The following is a 14,384-nucleotide window of genomic DNA, read 5'->3' on the forward strand; positions in this document are numbered from 1 at the left end:
GTGTCAGTGATGTTGATGATTTCTGAAAAAGCAATGGGGTATAACTCTTTACCTGGCTTTTTGCAGCTCTGTTCTTGCTTAATCAAATTATGATGGGCTCGTTCTCGATTGTATACAGCTACCAGGCAAGCAGGATGATATTTCAACTCCAGCGCAATAGCATCGCCGGCACTGAGCTTTGCGAGGATCTTTCCATCATTCAGAGTCCTGGCACACTCATTGAGTCTTTCATTCAATTGCATTGTCATTGCTTGTCGTACAATTGATGTTTTGGCCTCTTCTTCACACAAAAAGCAGACTGATGAAGGCTTTGGTGGATCTGTTGTTCTTTGCCTCTTACTGCAGTTTTCTTCTCTGCATGTCGAAGTACTTGCAGTCGCTCTCTTCTGTGTCCTTTTTAGCTTTGTGTTATTGAACAACAATCTACAGCTTTGGTGATATTTTGCTCTGTTTCGCACCATTGTGTCTTCTATACCATCACCTTCATCGAGTCTGGCTGGATGAAGTGGAATCGGCATATCATTGATGGCATGAAACAATGGCACATTGTTTGCAATGTTGGTATAACCAGCATAGTCCTGTTCCCTTTGGAATGAACTTGGTGGTGACATTAACTTTTCCTCTGTGTCCTTCTGACAGAGGCAACATTTCCCCCAGTTTGTTTGTGGTTTATCCTTTTACCACCTTGCCTTCGTGCACTTTGATGTATGGGATACAGCTAAGTTCATGCGTTTCTCCTACACCTAGCCCGATCGTTCATCCAATGCCATTTAAATCCCGTGCGATCTGCACACTATCCGGATAACAACATGTAAAACCTCCATTATCCTTGGCTCGGCTCTCCCGCGCTGGCACATCCTGTCAGTTCAGATGCGGCTGTCTAACATCTGAGAGGTTCATTAGATAGCATTTGGGATACTAAACCCACGGTTTAGCCGACATTGAACCACATGCTGAGTTGCACAGCAGTGTATGCCACCAGTATGCCCTGGTAGTGCATGACATGCACTCTCTTTTTTTGTGTTTAGTCGATATTGGCTGGTGTCCATCACCATTGATGGTTACAATAGGTCAGGGTCCTATAGATCCTTTTGGCTGCATTTCGGTCACAAGTGGTTTTCCATCTCCTCATGAGCTTCATCGGCCCAGAGCTGTCTGGTTTTCAGGCGCCAGAGATTCGCCTTTCGGACCACCACTATTTGTGGAAACACCCCCACCACCAGAAGGCGAGAGTTGGAGCTTCACTGGCAGAGGCTTTGCTTCGCTTGCCATTTGGGGCATTTCGGAAGCAAAGAGAGCTCATCCTCTTTGCCACCCCAACATTAGCAGTCCTTTGGAAGGGCAATAACTATTTTGAGCAATTAAAATACAAGCTCTGTTAAAGATCTCCAACAATTCTAACCGTCGCCATCTATAATGCGATGAGATTGAGAACCAATTTACTTGTATTCGAAGCCTCCACAATAGTTGTCATTTGACTTTATTATTGTTACGTAAGTCCTAAAATTGATTTATTGGTTCATGATATCGATCAATACACTGAAGAATCAGCTCTCGCAAGGACAAAAACCTATAAATCGACATCAAGATGAAATAAATCCGACATCTCTGGCGATTTTTATGGTTTAAAGTTGTTTTTTTCATACCATGGCGGCCATCTTGGAAAAAAATGGCCGCCATGTTGAAAGTCCACGTGGCGAGCACTTTTTTTCTTGCAGAGTGACCCTGAAGGAACGTTCGTACCAAATTTCATGCTTGTATCACCATTTGAACGTGTCTGCCAAAAAAAAATCACACTTATTTGCTCCACTATAGCTGAGGGAGATCTTCCAGTTTGGTTGAAGTAGAAGTTCTATTATTGTCTGTTTGACTATTTTAAACGTCAGCGATGGAGGTAGAAGGTTCCCACAGTCGAAGGTTCCAAAGTGCAGTGATGACGTCAGAACGGGTTTGATTGGCGAGGCAGGATGTTTTTTTAATTTTACTTTTATTTTGTTATTTTTAAAGCGGTAGATCATGGTTGAGATGGGAAGATGATGTGAGCAGTGATACTTCACCTTCAACAAAATTGCTTTCCTTCGTTTCTGACGTTTAATTTCACCCTTACTGGTCACCGGACCGTTGCTGTCGACAGCAACTTAAAATTTGACCGGTGGGGGATGGAGGGGCTGGTGCAAATTGCGGAAGCAATAATGATGACTGTGCAAGCCCCTACAAATTGTTGATTCCTGTTGCTCATTGCTCGGGCGCATTCTGAGCATTTTATCCAACCGCCTTTGCCATATTTCTTTGAAATAATATATTATAATAAATGTCAGCATGTGAATGTGTGTCAGGTCAGGTCAGGTATGGGAGCATGCCCGGAGGAGTGCATTGCTCCATCCACTTTCTGCCGGTACTCCAGGGGCCTCCGTCCCTCAGACCTTCTCCTTGAGATGCCAATGTGTATCCTTCACTTGAAATGCCTTCACCTTCACTTCATTTTCTCCCTTATCCTCATGTCTCTGCGCACATTGGTCAGCTGCAGTGCAAATAGCAGCAGGGGGGGAGGGCCTTCCACCTTAGCATCACATATTTTAATTGCTTTTTCAGGGGTGGGCGCAAGCCCTCCATTCGGAAATTAGTCAACAAACAGTCGGGAATGTCTGCCTCTGCTCCATTCCCCCCAAGCGCTAATAACCCTTGTATTAGCCGATGTTTAAAGTCCACCGCTCTTTTTCCCGCCTTTTGCTGAACAGCAAACACTTTATTCCAATCCAAGGTCGGGGGTCTAAGAGCAGTTTGGATAGCATTATATGGTCTATCTCTACCTCCCTGTCTGTCCGCATCTGTCCATTCTGCCCCTTCCTCGGCTGGCCTCTCAGCTTCCCTCCGAGCCTCTCTCCACAGTGTAGGCGAGAGGATCGCCTGGCACATCATGCCAATATCTCGGTGTGTACATCGGTGCGTTTCCACCCATTGGGCAATCAAGTCACGGATCGTCTGTGGTTCATTTGGACATTCCAAAATTCGGTTACGCATCGATCTCAATTCATGTTCCGAAAACGGTTGGTAGACCACAATCGTGGCTTGCGCGCCTCTTCCTTGAACTTCCTTTGCGTTTGCTTCATGGATAGTGTCCGGCATCTTTGCAACTCTTCCCGCAGATTCTGGACCACTGGCAGGTCAAAAGACCCACCCTTTGGCCATGGAAGGCAATCCTTAACCATCCATTCCGTCCAGCAATCATATTGGTCCAAGACTACCATCCCATGTAATTTAAACATCTGGTAGACAGAGGAATCCCGACGAGGTTCTTTCTTCTACTCTCGTTTTCCTGGTTTGTTCCGCATTTTCACTGCTGAACCCTTCCTGGAGTTTTCTTCCGTCCGACTAGGCCGCCTTAGCCATATTCCCCTCGGCCCTCAAACCCGGCTTTCCGGACCTTAAGATAGCTACCCCTTGATAGATAATAAACAATTCTCTCCACACTTATCTTTGGCGGTTCTTGGGTGAGCTCACGGGGCAGAAGCAGGAATGGACAAAACCTGGGGTGAGAAAGAGAGTATACAATTTAAACTCCCCAGCACAAAGGCTTACCAATGCAAATTGGTCAACGTGGCCTTTCTCTTTGGTCACCAAGGGTCCATCCCCACCTCTCCTCCTCCTTATCTCGCCCCTCCTCGATGCGCCAATTGTCGAGGCATGAAGACGTCGATGTACTTGAGAGAAAACTCTTTATTATCTATCAAACATGGACGTATGTGGAAAGCAGACACCAGGTGCACCAATTAGCAATTCAGGTCCTCGGAGAATGCTCTGCTCTATTAGCTGAGTCATTCCCGTATATACGATTTTATCTTCAACAAATTTCATTATATAATAGCCTTTCCTTTCATCCCAGGACCAGCTGGATTACCAGCTGGCTTATGTCCTGGCAATACCAATATATCAAACATGAGCAAGACCTGAATTTACCTTCCAGATCCTGCTATACAATGTTCCCTTGAATCATTCAAGGTTGACCACACTTCTTATCTCTATACAAAAATGTTCCTGTGGAACAGGAAAGCAGAAATATATTTTAATTAACTGCAAGTGAGTGGATTGAGTTGGGAAGAAACAAAAAGCTTTAAAACGGGTACAAATCCCAACACACACACACACACACACACACACACACACACACACACACACACACACACACACACACACACACACACACACACACACACACACACACACACATATATATATATACCAGGACGTGCCTGGCCGTATGTGGAAAAAAAACAACTTTCAAACCGCGTTCAGAAACAACAACCACAAAGGCCGTTCCTTCGCTCTCGCGTGGCCGTACGTGCAAAAATAAAACTTTCAAACAAACACACAGGCCGTTCCTTCGCTCTCACAAACGACGACTGGATTGGGGTATTGTGTTTATCTCTAAATGCGCATAAGAAATCGAGAAATTATTTGAATATGGTAAGTCATCACTGTCCGGAAGTAGTGCGTGCCCGTACGGAATCTTCACATGCATTCCACGAATTATTGCTTGCGTTGAAGTAACAACTGCTGTGATACTTATACACACAGAGTTAATTAAAATCCAAATTAAAACCAAGTTTACCTCCCTGTCTTTTCTCGCCATGACATTCGCTGCCATTGACCATTGCCACTCCTACGCCACGGTAACTAAGGCGCCCTTTCCCCATCGGCCACGCCGACGCAGCAAAGTGTCCTGTCATTGGTTTGGTCAATAAATGGCCATAACTTGGGAAGCACTTGTCCGATTAATATCAAACCTTGAAAAGGCACATAGTCAGGTCCCCAGCAATATACCTGGCAAGTTTCAATTAGATCGGACCAGTGGTTGTCGAGAAACAGCAGTCACAGACACAGACAGACACACACACACAGACACACACACACAGACACACACACACAGACACACACACACAGACACACACACACAGACACACACACACACAGACACACACACACAGACACACACACACACAGACACACACACACACACACACACACACACACCACAGACACACACACAGAAACACACACACACACACACACACTGCTGGAATTATAGATATATGATATCTCTGCGTCCCACCCTGAAACACAGAAATGCTCCTCGAAGAGAGAAAAAAAGAAAGTGAGCAAAAGTTGCTTCAAATTAATTCAAACCTCCAGGAAAATGATAATTTTTTTTCAATCAGCCCAAAAATTGAATCTTGGCACCTCGATGTATCAGCAACAGAACGCTGCCTCGATCGCTCCCGAATTTTTTTTTCTTTGCTGTTCAGGAATATCTAATTTTTTTTTAAGTTTCCTTGTTTTCCTGTGTTTTTTATCCCGTGGTATTTTTCCCACAGGTTTCTGCTGGCTTGTCATTCAACTTCATCCCTTTCTTTTAAAATGTGGGTTGTGCATACAGCAATTAATTTTATCACACAGTGAAACATTTGTGTAGTAATTTTAAATAATAATAATACAGGCAAAATATTTGGTGTTATCATTTATTGTCATGGTTTCCTGTTTGCACATTAAAATGGGAAACATTGAATGGACTGTCATCATTATTTTCACCATCATCATCACAACTTTTTAAAGCCTGTTATCTCACCAAAGTTGTGATAGAATTTGATCAAGATCTGTGGAATTTCAAGTGTAATTTTTATTACAAACAGCGATACATTGAGTACACTGGAAGAGTTGTGGAGGGTATAATATGGTAAACCATTTCTTTTTGTTGTTGGAACTTTCCTGTTTGATTCCTCAGTCTTCACTTGACAAAACACGATGTAGAAGTTTCATCGTCGTCGTCAGAATAAGAATCGTCCTCATCAAAGGCATTTACGAAATCTATCACAACGTGGCGGTTCCTGTCGGATTCAAACTGTGCCTCGGCCTTGCTTGATTCGGTTGAAACATCCGAGGAAGATTGTGGAATGGTGAAAACACAGGACGATTCAACGCTTGTGGTGTTCTGCGTCGATCCGTCCGTGTTTACCTGAGGGCTCATGCTTGAATGCTCATCTGAGAGCTCGTATACACCGAGCACCTGAATACAGCAAGTGGGTGATGGTGGTGTTGGTACTGCGTTCGTTTTCTGTGGACTCTCATTCAAAAGTTTATCTGTGAGTCCATGAGCATCTGCTTCAAGAACAGAGCATGCTTGTGGTTCAGGTGGAACTTCATTTCTGTGCTGAGGGTTTTCTGAAGTCTCCATTTTCTGGTATTTGATCGACTGGCTCGGTTGTCTATTAATGATCTTGCTTGGTTTTCTTGTATTGTGCTTCCTGCCTTTGCTGGCCCTGCAAAGCACCAACAGATTTAGATATCGTTAACATTCATTCTACATGTACAACATTATGGATCAAGCAATGGAACAATTTACTGCCTTGTGTTGTGCACAACTGTTCAAAGATGGCCAGGTAATAATTGCAGATGCAAATCTCCTCCCACTTGGAAAACACCGAGGAAGACCCGAAGAAGGCGGGTTATTGACTTTGCAAATATGAGAAAATTTTGGGTATGAATGTTAACATTCGAAAAAGTGAGACTGGTTCGGCCTTGTTCATCTTCGACAGTTTCCTCTAATTTATTGGATGAGATCATTGCAAGATGAATAAGTTAAGGCCGGCCTCTGAGATTACCTTCAAGGGAAATGAAGGTCCAGGGAAGATGCCTGTATCCCATTTATAAGGGGGGTGGGAACGATGATGGTGGCGTGGTCGGTGATAATTTTAAGGCCTCAACCACCGTGAGAAAACACGAAGATTTTCAACTCCACTGCATACATTCAGAGTTTGAGGTTGGGGTTAAGTTGTCAGTTGCTGTGTTGATGGAGTGTCAGCACCGTCCATAATTCGTGAATAATTCAGATGAGTTGTATTTTGAGGTCCTCCAATTTTTTGGAACCAGTGAGGTCCAGGTAAGACGTTCTGGGATTGGAAAGGCATATACACTGGGAGCGGCTATTTTATCTTCGTGGAAGACTCTTGCAGGAAGGGCAGAGCCTTTGTGGTGGGCTGGCTGATAATTCGCTGAGAGCATGCAAGTTCGTGAGTCAATAAATTGAGGTGTCCAAATCTGTGACAACTTGCGGGGTGTTTGATCCGAAGCAACGGGATGTAGCCTTTTAATTGGACAGGATTTGAAGGCAATAAGGTATATCAGTGTAATAGGAAGGAGAGAAGAGGAGTGGAGGACGCCAATGGGCCGACCAGGTTGCTCCTGGCTGCAGCATCTCACGAAGATGGGGAGGGGCCAGGCATCTGCCTGGGCGATTGCTACAACGAGGCCCCTGGAGTACCGGTGGAAAGTGGATGCAGCAACGCGCTGCTCCGGCGCATTCTCCCAGACCTGACCTGACCTGACCATTTGCCGTTCTGTTTAATGTGCCGTTATTGTTTATGTGACGTTTTATAATCCGCATCGTTGTACCATATGGGCCATTGTAGTTAATTCATAGAACAGTACCCCTGGAAAGGTAGTGAGTGGCAGCAGAAATAGTTGGTAGGTTGAAATTGGAATTGGATCGGAACTTAGAAACATTGTAGATATATGTGTGCAGGGTTATTGGCAGGACTGGAAGGCAGCATTCGTGGGGATTGGTACTTGTGTCAATCTATGATGAGCGTGATGTCTGAGAGGGCTCGTCAAAGAATTGTTTGTGGCCAGTGTTGTGTATTTTTTTAACGTTAAAACAGCCTTTTCATCTCCTCCCCCCCTCCATCCCAAACAAATATTTCCCTCCCACTCCTTTTTCACACCCTTTTGATATCCAAGAGCCTGCCACATTTTCTCATCCCAACTCTTCACCCAATTCCCCCATGAAGTGATTCTGACGGATTTATTTAATCTGGTGTTGGTTGGCCGTGAATGGCCTACTCCTGCGTCTGCTACTCCTGGTATTCCTTGTTATCCTGTTCAGAATACAGGAACAAATTGATAAGCGTTTGGCTTGAGTCCCCTTTAAATCTCAGTCGTCTGTGGTCTTGATTAACTGGCGAGGTTCGTCTGAACTTCAACTGTACAGTGATCTCCTTGCGGTTACGGGTGGTTGTTGTCCCCATCCTAACATGCAGCACTAACATGTAACTCTAAAAGTAGTTTGTGTGCTCACCTGCTTAGAGAAAGGAATGCATATTGATCGGTCTGAAGTCATCTTACAACTGTGAACATGCTGAGTTAATGAATGAGGATTTTAAGTGAAGTAGTCACTAAGTGCAACCAAATGAAGTTTGTCATACTTACTCCTTGAGAGATCTGAACTTCGCGAAGAGGTAAATGAAGAGCAATATGAAGAAGAAAATAATAGCGCTTAAAGCTATTATCACCTCGACAGCAATCCAGGAGAATTTACGCGCTGTTGGAGTGTTTCTGTTGTTTTCTTTACTGTCAGACACTACAACAGAAAAATGTTCATTATTAGCAGTGATCAATGAGAATAACTAAAAATACAAACTACAATACATTTTTGACTGATGTGGCGGTGTCACAGAAATATCCTTCGGAGAGTGGCACACCTGTACCTTCAAAATTCAGAATTCAAAATCATTTCTATTTTTCTCCGCATATTATGTTTGTGGGGTCGGGATCGGTCGTTGAAATTAAAGACCACAGCACCGTATGTTTTTTGCTTAGTTTTTTTTCGGACGAGGTTCTAATCGAGGAGTTAATGAACAGCTCACACATAATAAAAAGAAAAGTAGCTTTCCATTCAAAGTACACTCCCCCCAGAACAAATCCTCCAGCACGCAGCACATGGAGTCGGAATTGGGAAGGAGCGGAGTACAATAATTGATTAATTAATTGCGTAATTAAAATAAATAAATAAAATAATAGGGAGCCTGGTGTTGGCTTCGTGGTTATTGTGGTTGCTTGGGATCCTTGGTGTCCTGAGTTTAAGCCCCGCTGGCCACTGAATTAACATCAGCGGGGTTGACTCAGCCTGTTGTCCTTCCAAGGTCGGCGAAATGAGCACCAGCATACTGGTAATTATCCGTGTGTGTCGAAGGCGACTCAAGGATTGGCGTCAGGAAGGGCTTCCGGTCGTAAAAACATTGCTACAAGAAAGGGTACCATGATTGGAGCCCACAAAAATCTGACCCCTGCTCTGGGAAAAAGGCTTTAAAATGGTGTGATGATGAAATAATAATCATTAATTTCACAATTAATGGCATACCCAAAGCACCACTGTTTCTTCTGAATCTGTAACTTTTTGAAAATTAAGTAATTTATCGAAAAATGAATGATGAATTAATCAATCAATAAATCAAAAATAACCTTTGGAGATAAATAACTTGGTCACTGTCATGTCCAAATATCAGCTTCTGAGCTCAAAAGGTGCCTGAGATGGAAATAAAATAAATTGGTAATTAATAAATCCAAAGTAATTAATTAATAAAAAATTGATTAATACAAAATCGCTCTTTTTTTGCCAAATATCTTCACTTTTATCCCCAAATTTCAGCTTCCCAGCTCAAAGGATGGCTGAGATATTGCCTGGACAAATAAGCGAACAAACAACGAAGAAAACAAACGGAGTAAAAACAGAGTACAGTACTCCCTTCCTTGTCCCCCGGCGATGACATCATGCATCGCCTGTATATGGAATTGGGAAGGAGTGGTGTACAACTAGAACGGCACTCGGTGGAGCACAGTACCTCCGCCAGGCCGTACGGTTTATGTTTTTTATCCATCCCACTGATATGCCAGATCTGCAACCGGACCATTCTTCCCCCCGTCTCACACCAAAATCTAATTTACTTGTCCTTGTCACTTTCCCAACTTGTCCACCAAGTTTCGTCCGAATCTTTCCACAACTATTTGAGATATCGTGCTATGTATTGTTTTTGGTCCCATCTCTCAATGGAAAAGAATCACTTAAAAATTCGAGTATCTGGAGCTGGATCTTCACCGAAATCTACTCAATTTGTCCTTGTCAGATACCAAACTGTTCTCCCAAATTTCTTCCAAATTCGTCCATAACTTTTTGAGATATCCTGCTCACAGACAGACAAACGTGAAAACGACCTCCGTTAACCTTTGGTAGTGGAGGGGACGAGCATGGTTTGAAAGAGAAGGTGGACAGGTTGAGTATTGAATAATCCTTCAAACATTGCTCCAATTGTTGCATGGAAGTCGGACCTGGAAAATTGTGTCTGCTTGTTTTATTTATCTATAATTTCAGCTGTGTGTGTGCGCGTTCGTGTCTGTGACCGCTGTTTTTCGACAACCACTGGTCAGATCTTATTGAAACTTGCCAGCTATATTGCTGGGGACCTGAGTATGTACATTTTCAAGGTTTGATATTAATCGGACAAGAGCTTCCCAAGTTATGGACATTTATTTACCAAACCAATGACAGGACACGTTGCTGCGTAGACGTGGCCGTTGGGGAAGAGATCCTCAGCCATGTTTCCCATTACGGGTTACAACGTCCGGACTTCCGGATAGTGATGACTTAGTGTATTCTAGTAATTACTCGATTTATTATGCGCATTTATTGATAAACACAATGCCCCAATGCAGTCGTCGTTTACGAGAGCGAAGGAACGGCCTGTGTGGTTGTTGGAAAGTTTTTTTTGGTTTTTTTTTGGTTTGCACGTACGGCCACGCGAGAGCGAAGGAACGGCCTGTGTGGTTGTTGTTTCTGGCACGTGCTTTGAAGGTTTGCTTTTTTTTTTTTTTTACACGTACGGCCACGCACGTACAGGCACGTACGAGTTTAATCAATGAAAAAGAGCACCTATTTATGGGACACCTTGTATATCCTCCAACCCAAGCCCCCCTCCTCTCCCCCCCCCCAACTCTCCCGAAATCATCCTCCACCTTCCCTGCTCCCCCTCTCTTCCTTGACAGTTCCACAAGTATCACGTACATACCTCTTGGTCAATCGCCCGTTGGAAGCCTTCCATCGTCTATTACCATGGTTACACAGTATCACCAAAGTTGCACAAATCAAAACAAAACATGTCCATCGATCCCACAGTTTTGTTCAGAAACGATTAATGAGGTACAAACGATGAAGTTTTTGAATGTCGAAATGTTTTTGACATTGAAAGCTGGAAATGGATGTGAACAACAACCTGCACAACCACAAAATCCCTTTCATCAGTATTTGCACAAATTACCTTTTTGAAGATGGAAGTCCTGTTCATTGTGAGAGTTCCCTGGATTCTCTGGAGGGTGTTTCTCCAACTCCTTCTCTCGAACATTTTGAAGGAAGTGAAAACGTTGCAAACCCATTTCCATATTATCCAGGAGATGTTTGAGAGTTGAGACGATGTGTGTTGTTTTGGTTCGAGGTTCTCCTTGAGTGTTTGTTGCCTTTTCCAAGTGAAGGGTGTTTTCATCGTTTGGGAGAGTAACCTCGTTAACTATGGCCGAAGTCAGGTTTTCGATCGCCAGTTGTACAGGTTCTTCCAACATGAATTTGGGTAGTTCTGTAACCTGGTCTGAGAGAGGAAAAAAGAAAAAATAAAGTTAAACAGGTAATCGTGGACTTGAACAGTGAAATGTAATGTTACATCCAAGAGAGATAAATCCATGAAGATGTCTCGGCGAAACAAATCAACATTCAAGTTTCTTTTTCAAACCCTATAATTATTAAACATTTTCAAACAATTTTTGGTTTTGGACTGCGATTCAGGAATACCTCAGAGATTGTCTCTGAAAATCTTCATGTAACTCCAACATCGTTTTCAACAATCCAAAGTAATCACAAAGGCTCCAGAGATTAATCGTTTTTAGTGAAAGTGAAGCCCAAACCTCCTCACCTTGCATTGCAGTTGTTGTTACCACAGAAATACAAATGAGGTTCACAATGAACCACAAATGATTCGCACATTGCACGAGCTTCTTCATCTTTGGATATCACCATCAACAAGACACGCGCACAACGGGAGTGTTCAGCACGACAAACAGAACACGTTTGGAGCAAAGAACAAACGTTGCCATGGACACCAGCATGTTGACGGTCGTCATGACGATGCATATGACAAGGTAAACAAGATGTGCAGTTGGTTGAAAGATGAATCAGAGTCCGTTATTTATTTATTTGTTTTTAAACGTTTGAATTTCCCAAAACACCTTCAAAATTATTGTAAATTGCTGGAAATTCAATGTAATTCGTCAAAATTAAACAATGATTGAGGAAACAGTTTTTCTTGTTGTTTCTTGATGACTTTCCTGCGTTGTTTAAATTCTGTTTGGATTTCACTACCTTGACTAATTATCGACCAACTGAGGCTTTTGTCCCCAAATTTCAGCTTCCCAGCTCAAAGGATGGCTGATATATTAACTGGACAAATAAGCAAACAAACAGAGTTAAAACATTATTTAACCCTTCCTTGTCCCCCAGCGATGACATCATACATCACCTGTATATGGAATTGGGAAGGAGTGGTGTACAACGAGAACGCACTCGGTGGAGTGTAGTACCTCCGCCAGGCCGTACGGTTTACGTTTTGTATCCATCCCACTGATATGCCGGATCTGCAACCGGACCATTCATCACCCCGTCCTACACCAAAATCTAATTTACTTGTCCTTGTCACTTTCCCAACTTGTCCACCAAGTTTCGTCTGAATCTGTCCATAACCTTTTGAGATATCGTGCTGTGTATCGTTTTTGGTCCCATCTGTCAACGGTAAAAATCACTCAAAATTCTCTTATCAGGAGCTGGATCTTCACCAAAATCTACTCAATTTGTCCTTGTCAGATACCAAACTGTTCCCTCAAATTTCTTCCCAATCCATCCATAACTTTTTGAGATATCCTGCTCACAGACAGACAGACAAACATGTAAACGACCTCCGTTAACCTTTGGTGGTGGAGGTGATGAGCATGATTTGAAAGAGAAGATGGACAGGTTGAGTATTCAATAATCCTTCAAACATTGCTCCAACTGTTTCATCGAAGTCGAAACTGGAAAATTGTATCTGCTTGTTGTATTTAATCAATGAAAATGAGAACCTATTCATGGGACACCTTGTATATTCTTCAACCCCCCACCGCCCCCATCTCCTCCCCCCCCCCAACCACTCTCCCAAAATCATCCTCTCCCTTCCCTGCTCCCCCTTTCTTCCTTGACAATTCCACAAGTATCACGTACAAACCTCTTGGTCAATCGCCCGTTGGAAGCCTTCCATCGTCTATTACCATGGTTACACAGTATCACCATGGTTACACAAATCAAAACAAAACATGTCCATCGATCTCACAGTTTTGTTCAGAAACGATTAATGAGGTACAAGGGATGAATTTTTGAAAGTCGAAATGTTTTTGACATTGAGAGCTGGAAATGGATGTGAACAACAACCTGCACAACCACAAAATCCCTTTCATCGGTATTTGCACAAATTACCTTTTTGAAGATGGAAGTCCTGTTCATTGTGAGAGTTCCCTGGATTCTCTGGAGGGTGTTTCTCCAACTCCTTCTCTCGAGCATTTTGAAGGAAGTGAAAACGTTTCAATCCCATTTCCATGTTATCCAGGAGATGTTTGAGAGTTGAGATGATGTGTGTTGTTTTGGTTCGAGGTTCTCCTTGAGTGTTTGTTGCCTTTTCCAAGTGAAGGGTGTTTTCATCGTTTGGGAGAGTAACCTCGTTAACTATGGCCGAAGTCAGGTTTTCGATCGCCAGTTGTACAGGTTCTTCCAACATGAATTTGGGTAGTTCTGTGACCTGGTCTGAGAGAGGAAAAAAATAACATAATCACGGACAGGTAATAATCAGGTAAACAGGTAATCATGGACTTGAACAGTGAAATGTAATGTTACATCCAAGTGAGATCAATCCGTGAAGATGTCTCGGCAAAACAAATCCACATTCAAGTTTCTTTTTCAAACCCCGTAATTGTTCAACATTCAACTCAGGAAAACCTGATAGATTGTCTCTGAAAATCTTCATGTAAATCCAAAATCGTTTTCAACAGTCCGAACTAATCCCAAAGGCTCCAGAGACGAATCGTTTTTCGTGCAAGTGAAGCTCAAACCTCCTCACCTTGCATTGCAGTTGTTGTTGCCACACAAATACAAATGAGGTTCACAATGAACCACAAATGATTCACACATTGCACGAGCTTCTTCATCTTTGGATATCACCATCAACAAGACCGCGCACAACAGGAGTGTTCAGCACGACAAACAGAACACGTTTGGAGCAAAGAACAAACGTTGCCATGGACACCAGCTTGTTGACGGTTGTCATGACTACGCATTTGACGAGGTAAACAAGATTTGCAGTTTGTTGGAAGATAAATCAGAGTCTGTTATTTGTTTTTAAACGTTTGAATTTCCCAACACACCTTCAAAACTATCGTAGATAGCCTGAAATTCAACGTAATTTGTGAAAATTAAACAATGATTGAGGAAA

At 42.9% G+C, this 14,384-nt stretch overlaps 1 protein-coding gene across 1 annotated transcript; it reads right to left on the reverse strand.

Annotated features, from left to right (window-relative positions):
- Positions 1-5,067: 5,067 nt before the first annotated feature.
- On the reverse strand, positions 5,068-14,130 carry LOC147023202 (uncharacterized). Its single transcript, XM_085888385.1, has 4 exons — positions 13,376-14,130; positions 11,142-11,465; positions 8,260-8,410; positions 5,068-6,314 (listed from the first exon to the last, which is right to left on the reverse strand). Exons 1-4 carry the CDS (start codon positions 13,671-13,673, stop codon positions 5,783-5,785), a joined length of 1,305 nt encoding a protein of 434 aa, XP_085744511.1. The 5' UTR covers positions 13,674-14,130; the 3' UTR covers positions 5,068-5,782.
- Positions 14,131-14,384: the final 254 nt, after the last annotated feature.

The sequence above is a fragment of the Eptatretus burgeri genome, chromosome 7, assembly GCF_056783735.1.
Source record: "Eptatretus burgeri isolate ZD-2024b chromosome 7, Ebu_testis_v1, whole genome shotgun sequence".
In the NCBI taxonomy this organism is placed as follows: Eukaryota; Metazoa; Chordata; class Myxini; order Myxiniformes; family Myxinidae; genus Eptatretus; species Eptatretus burgeri.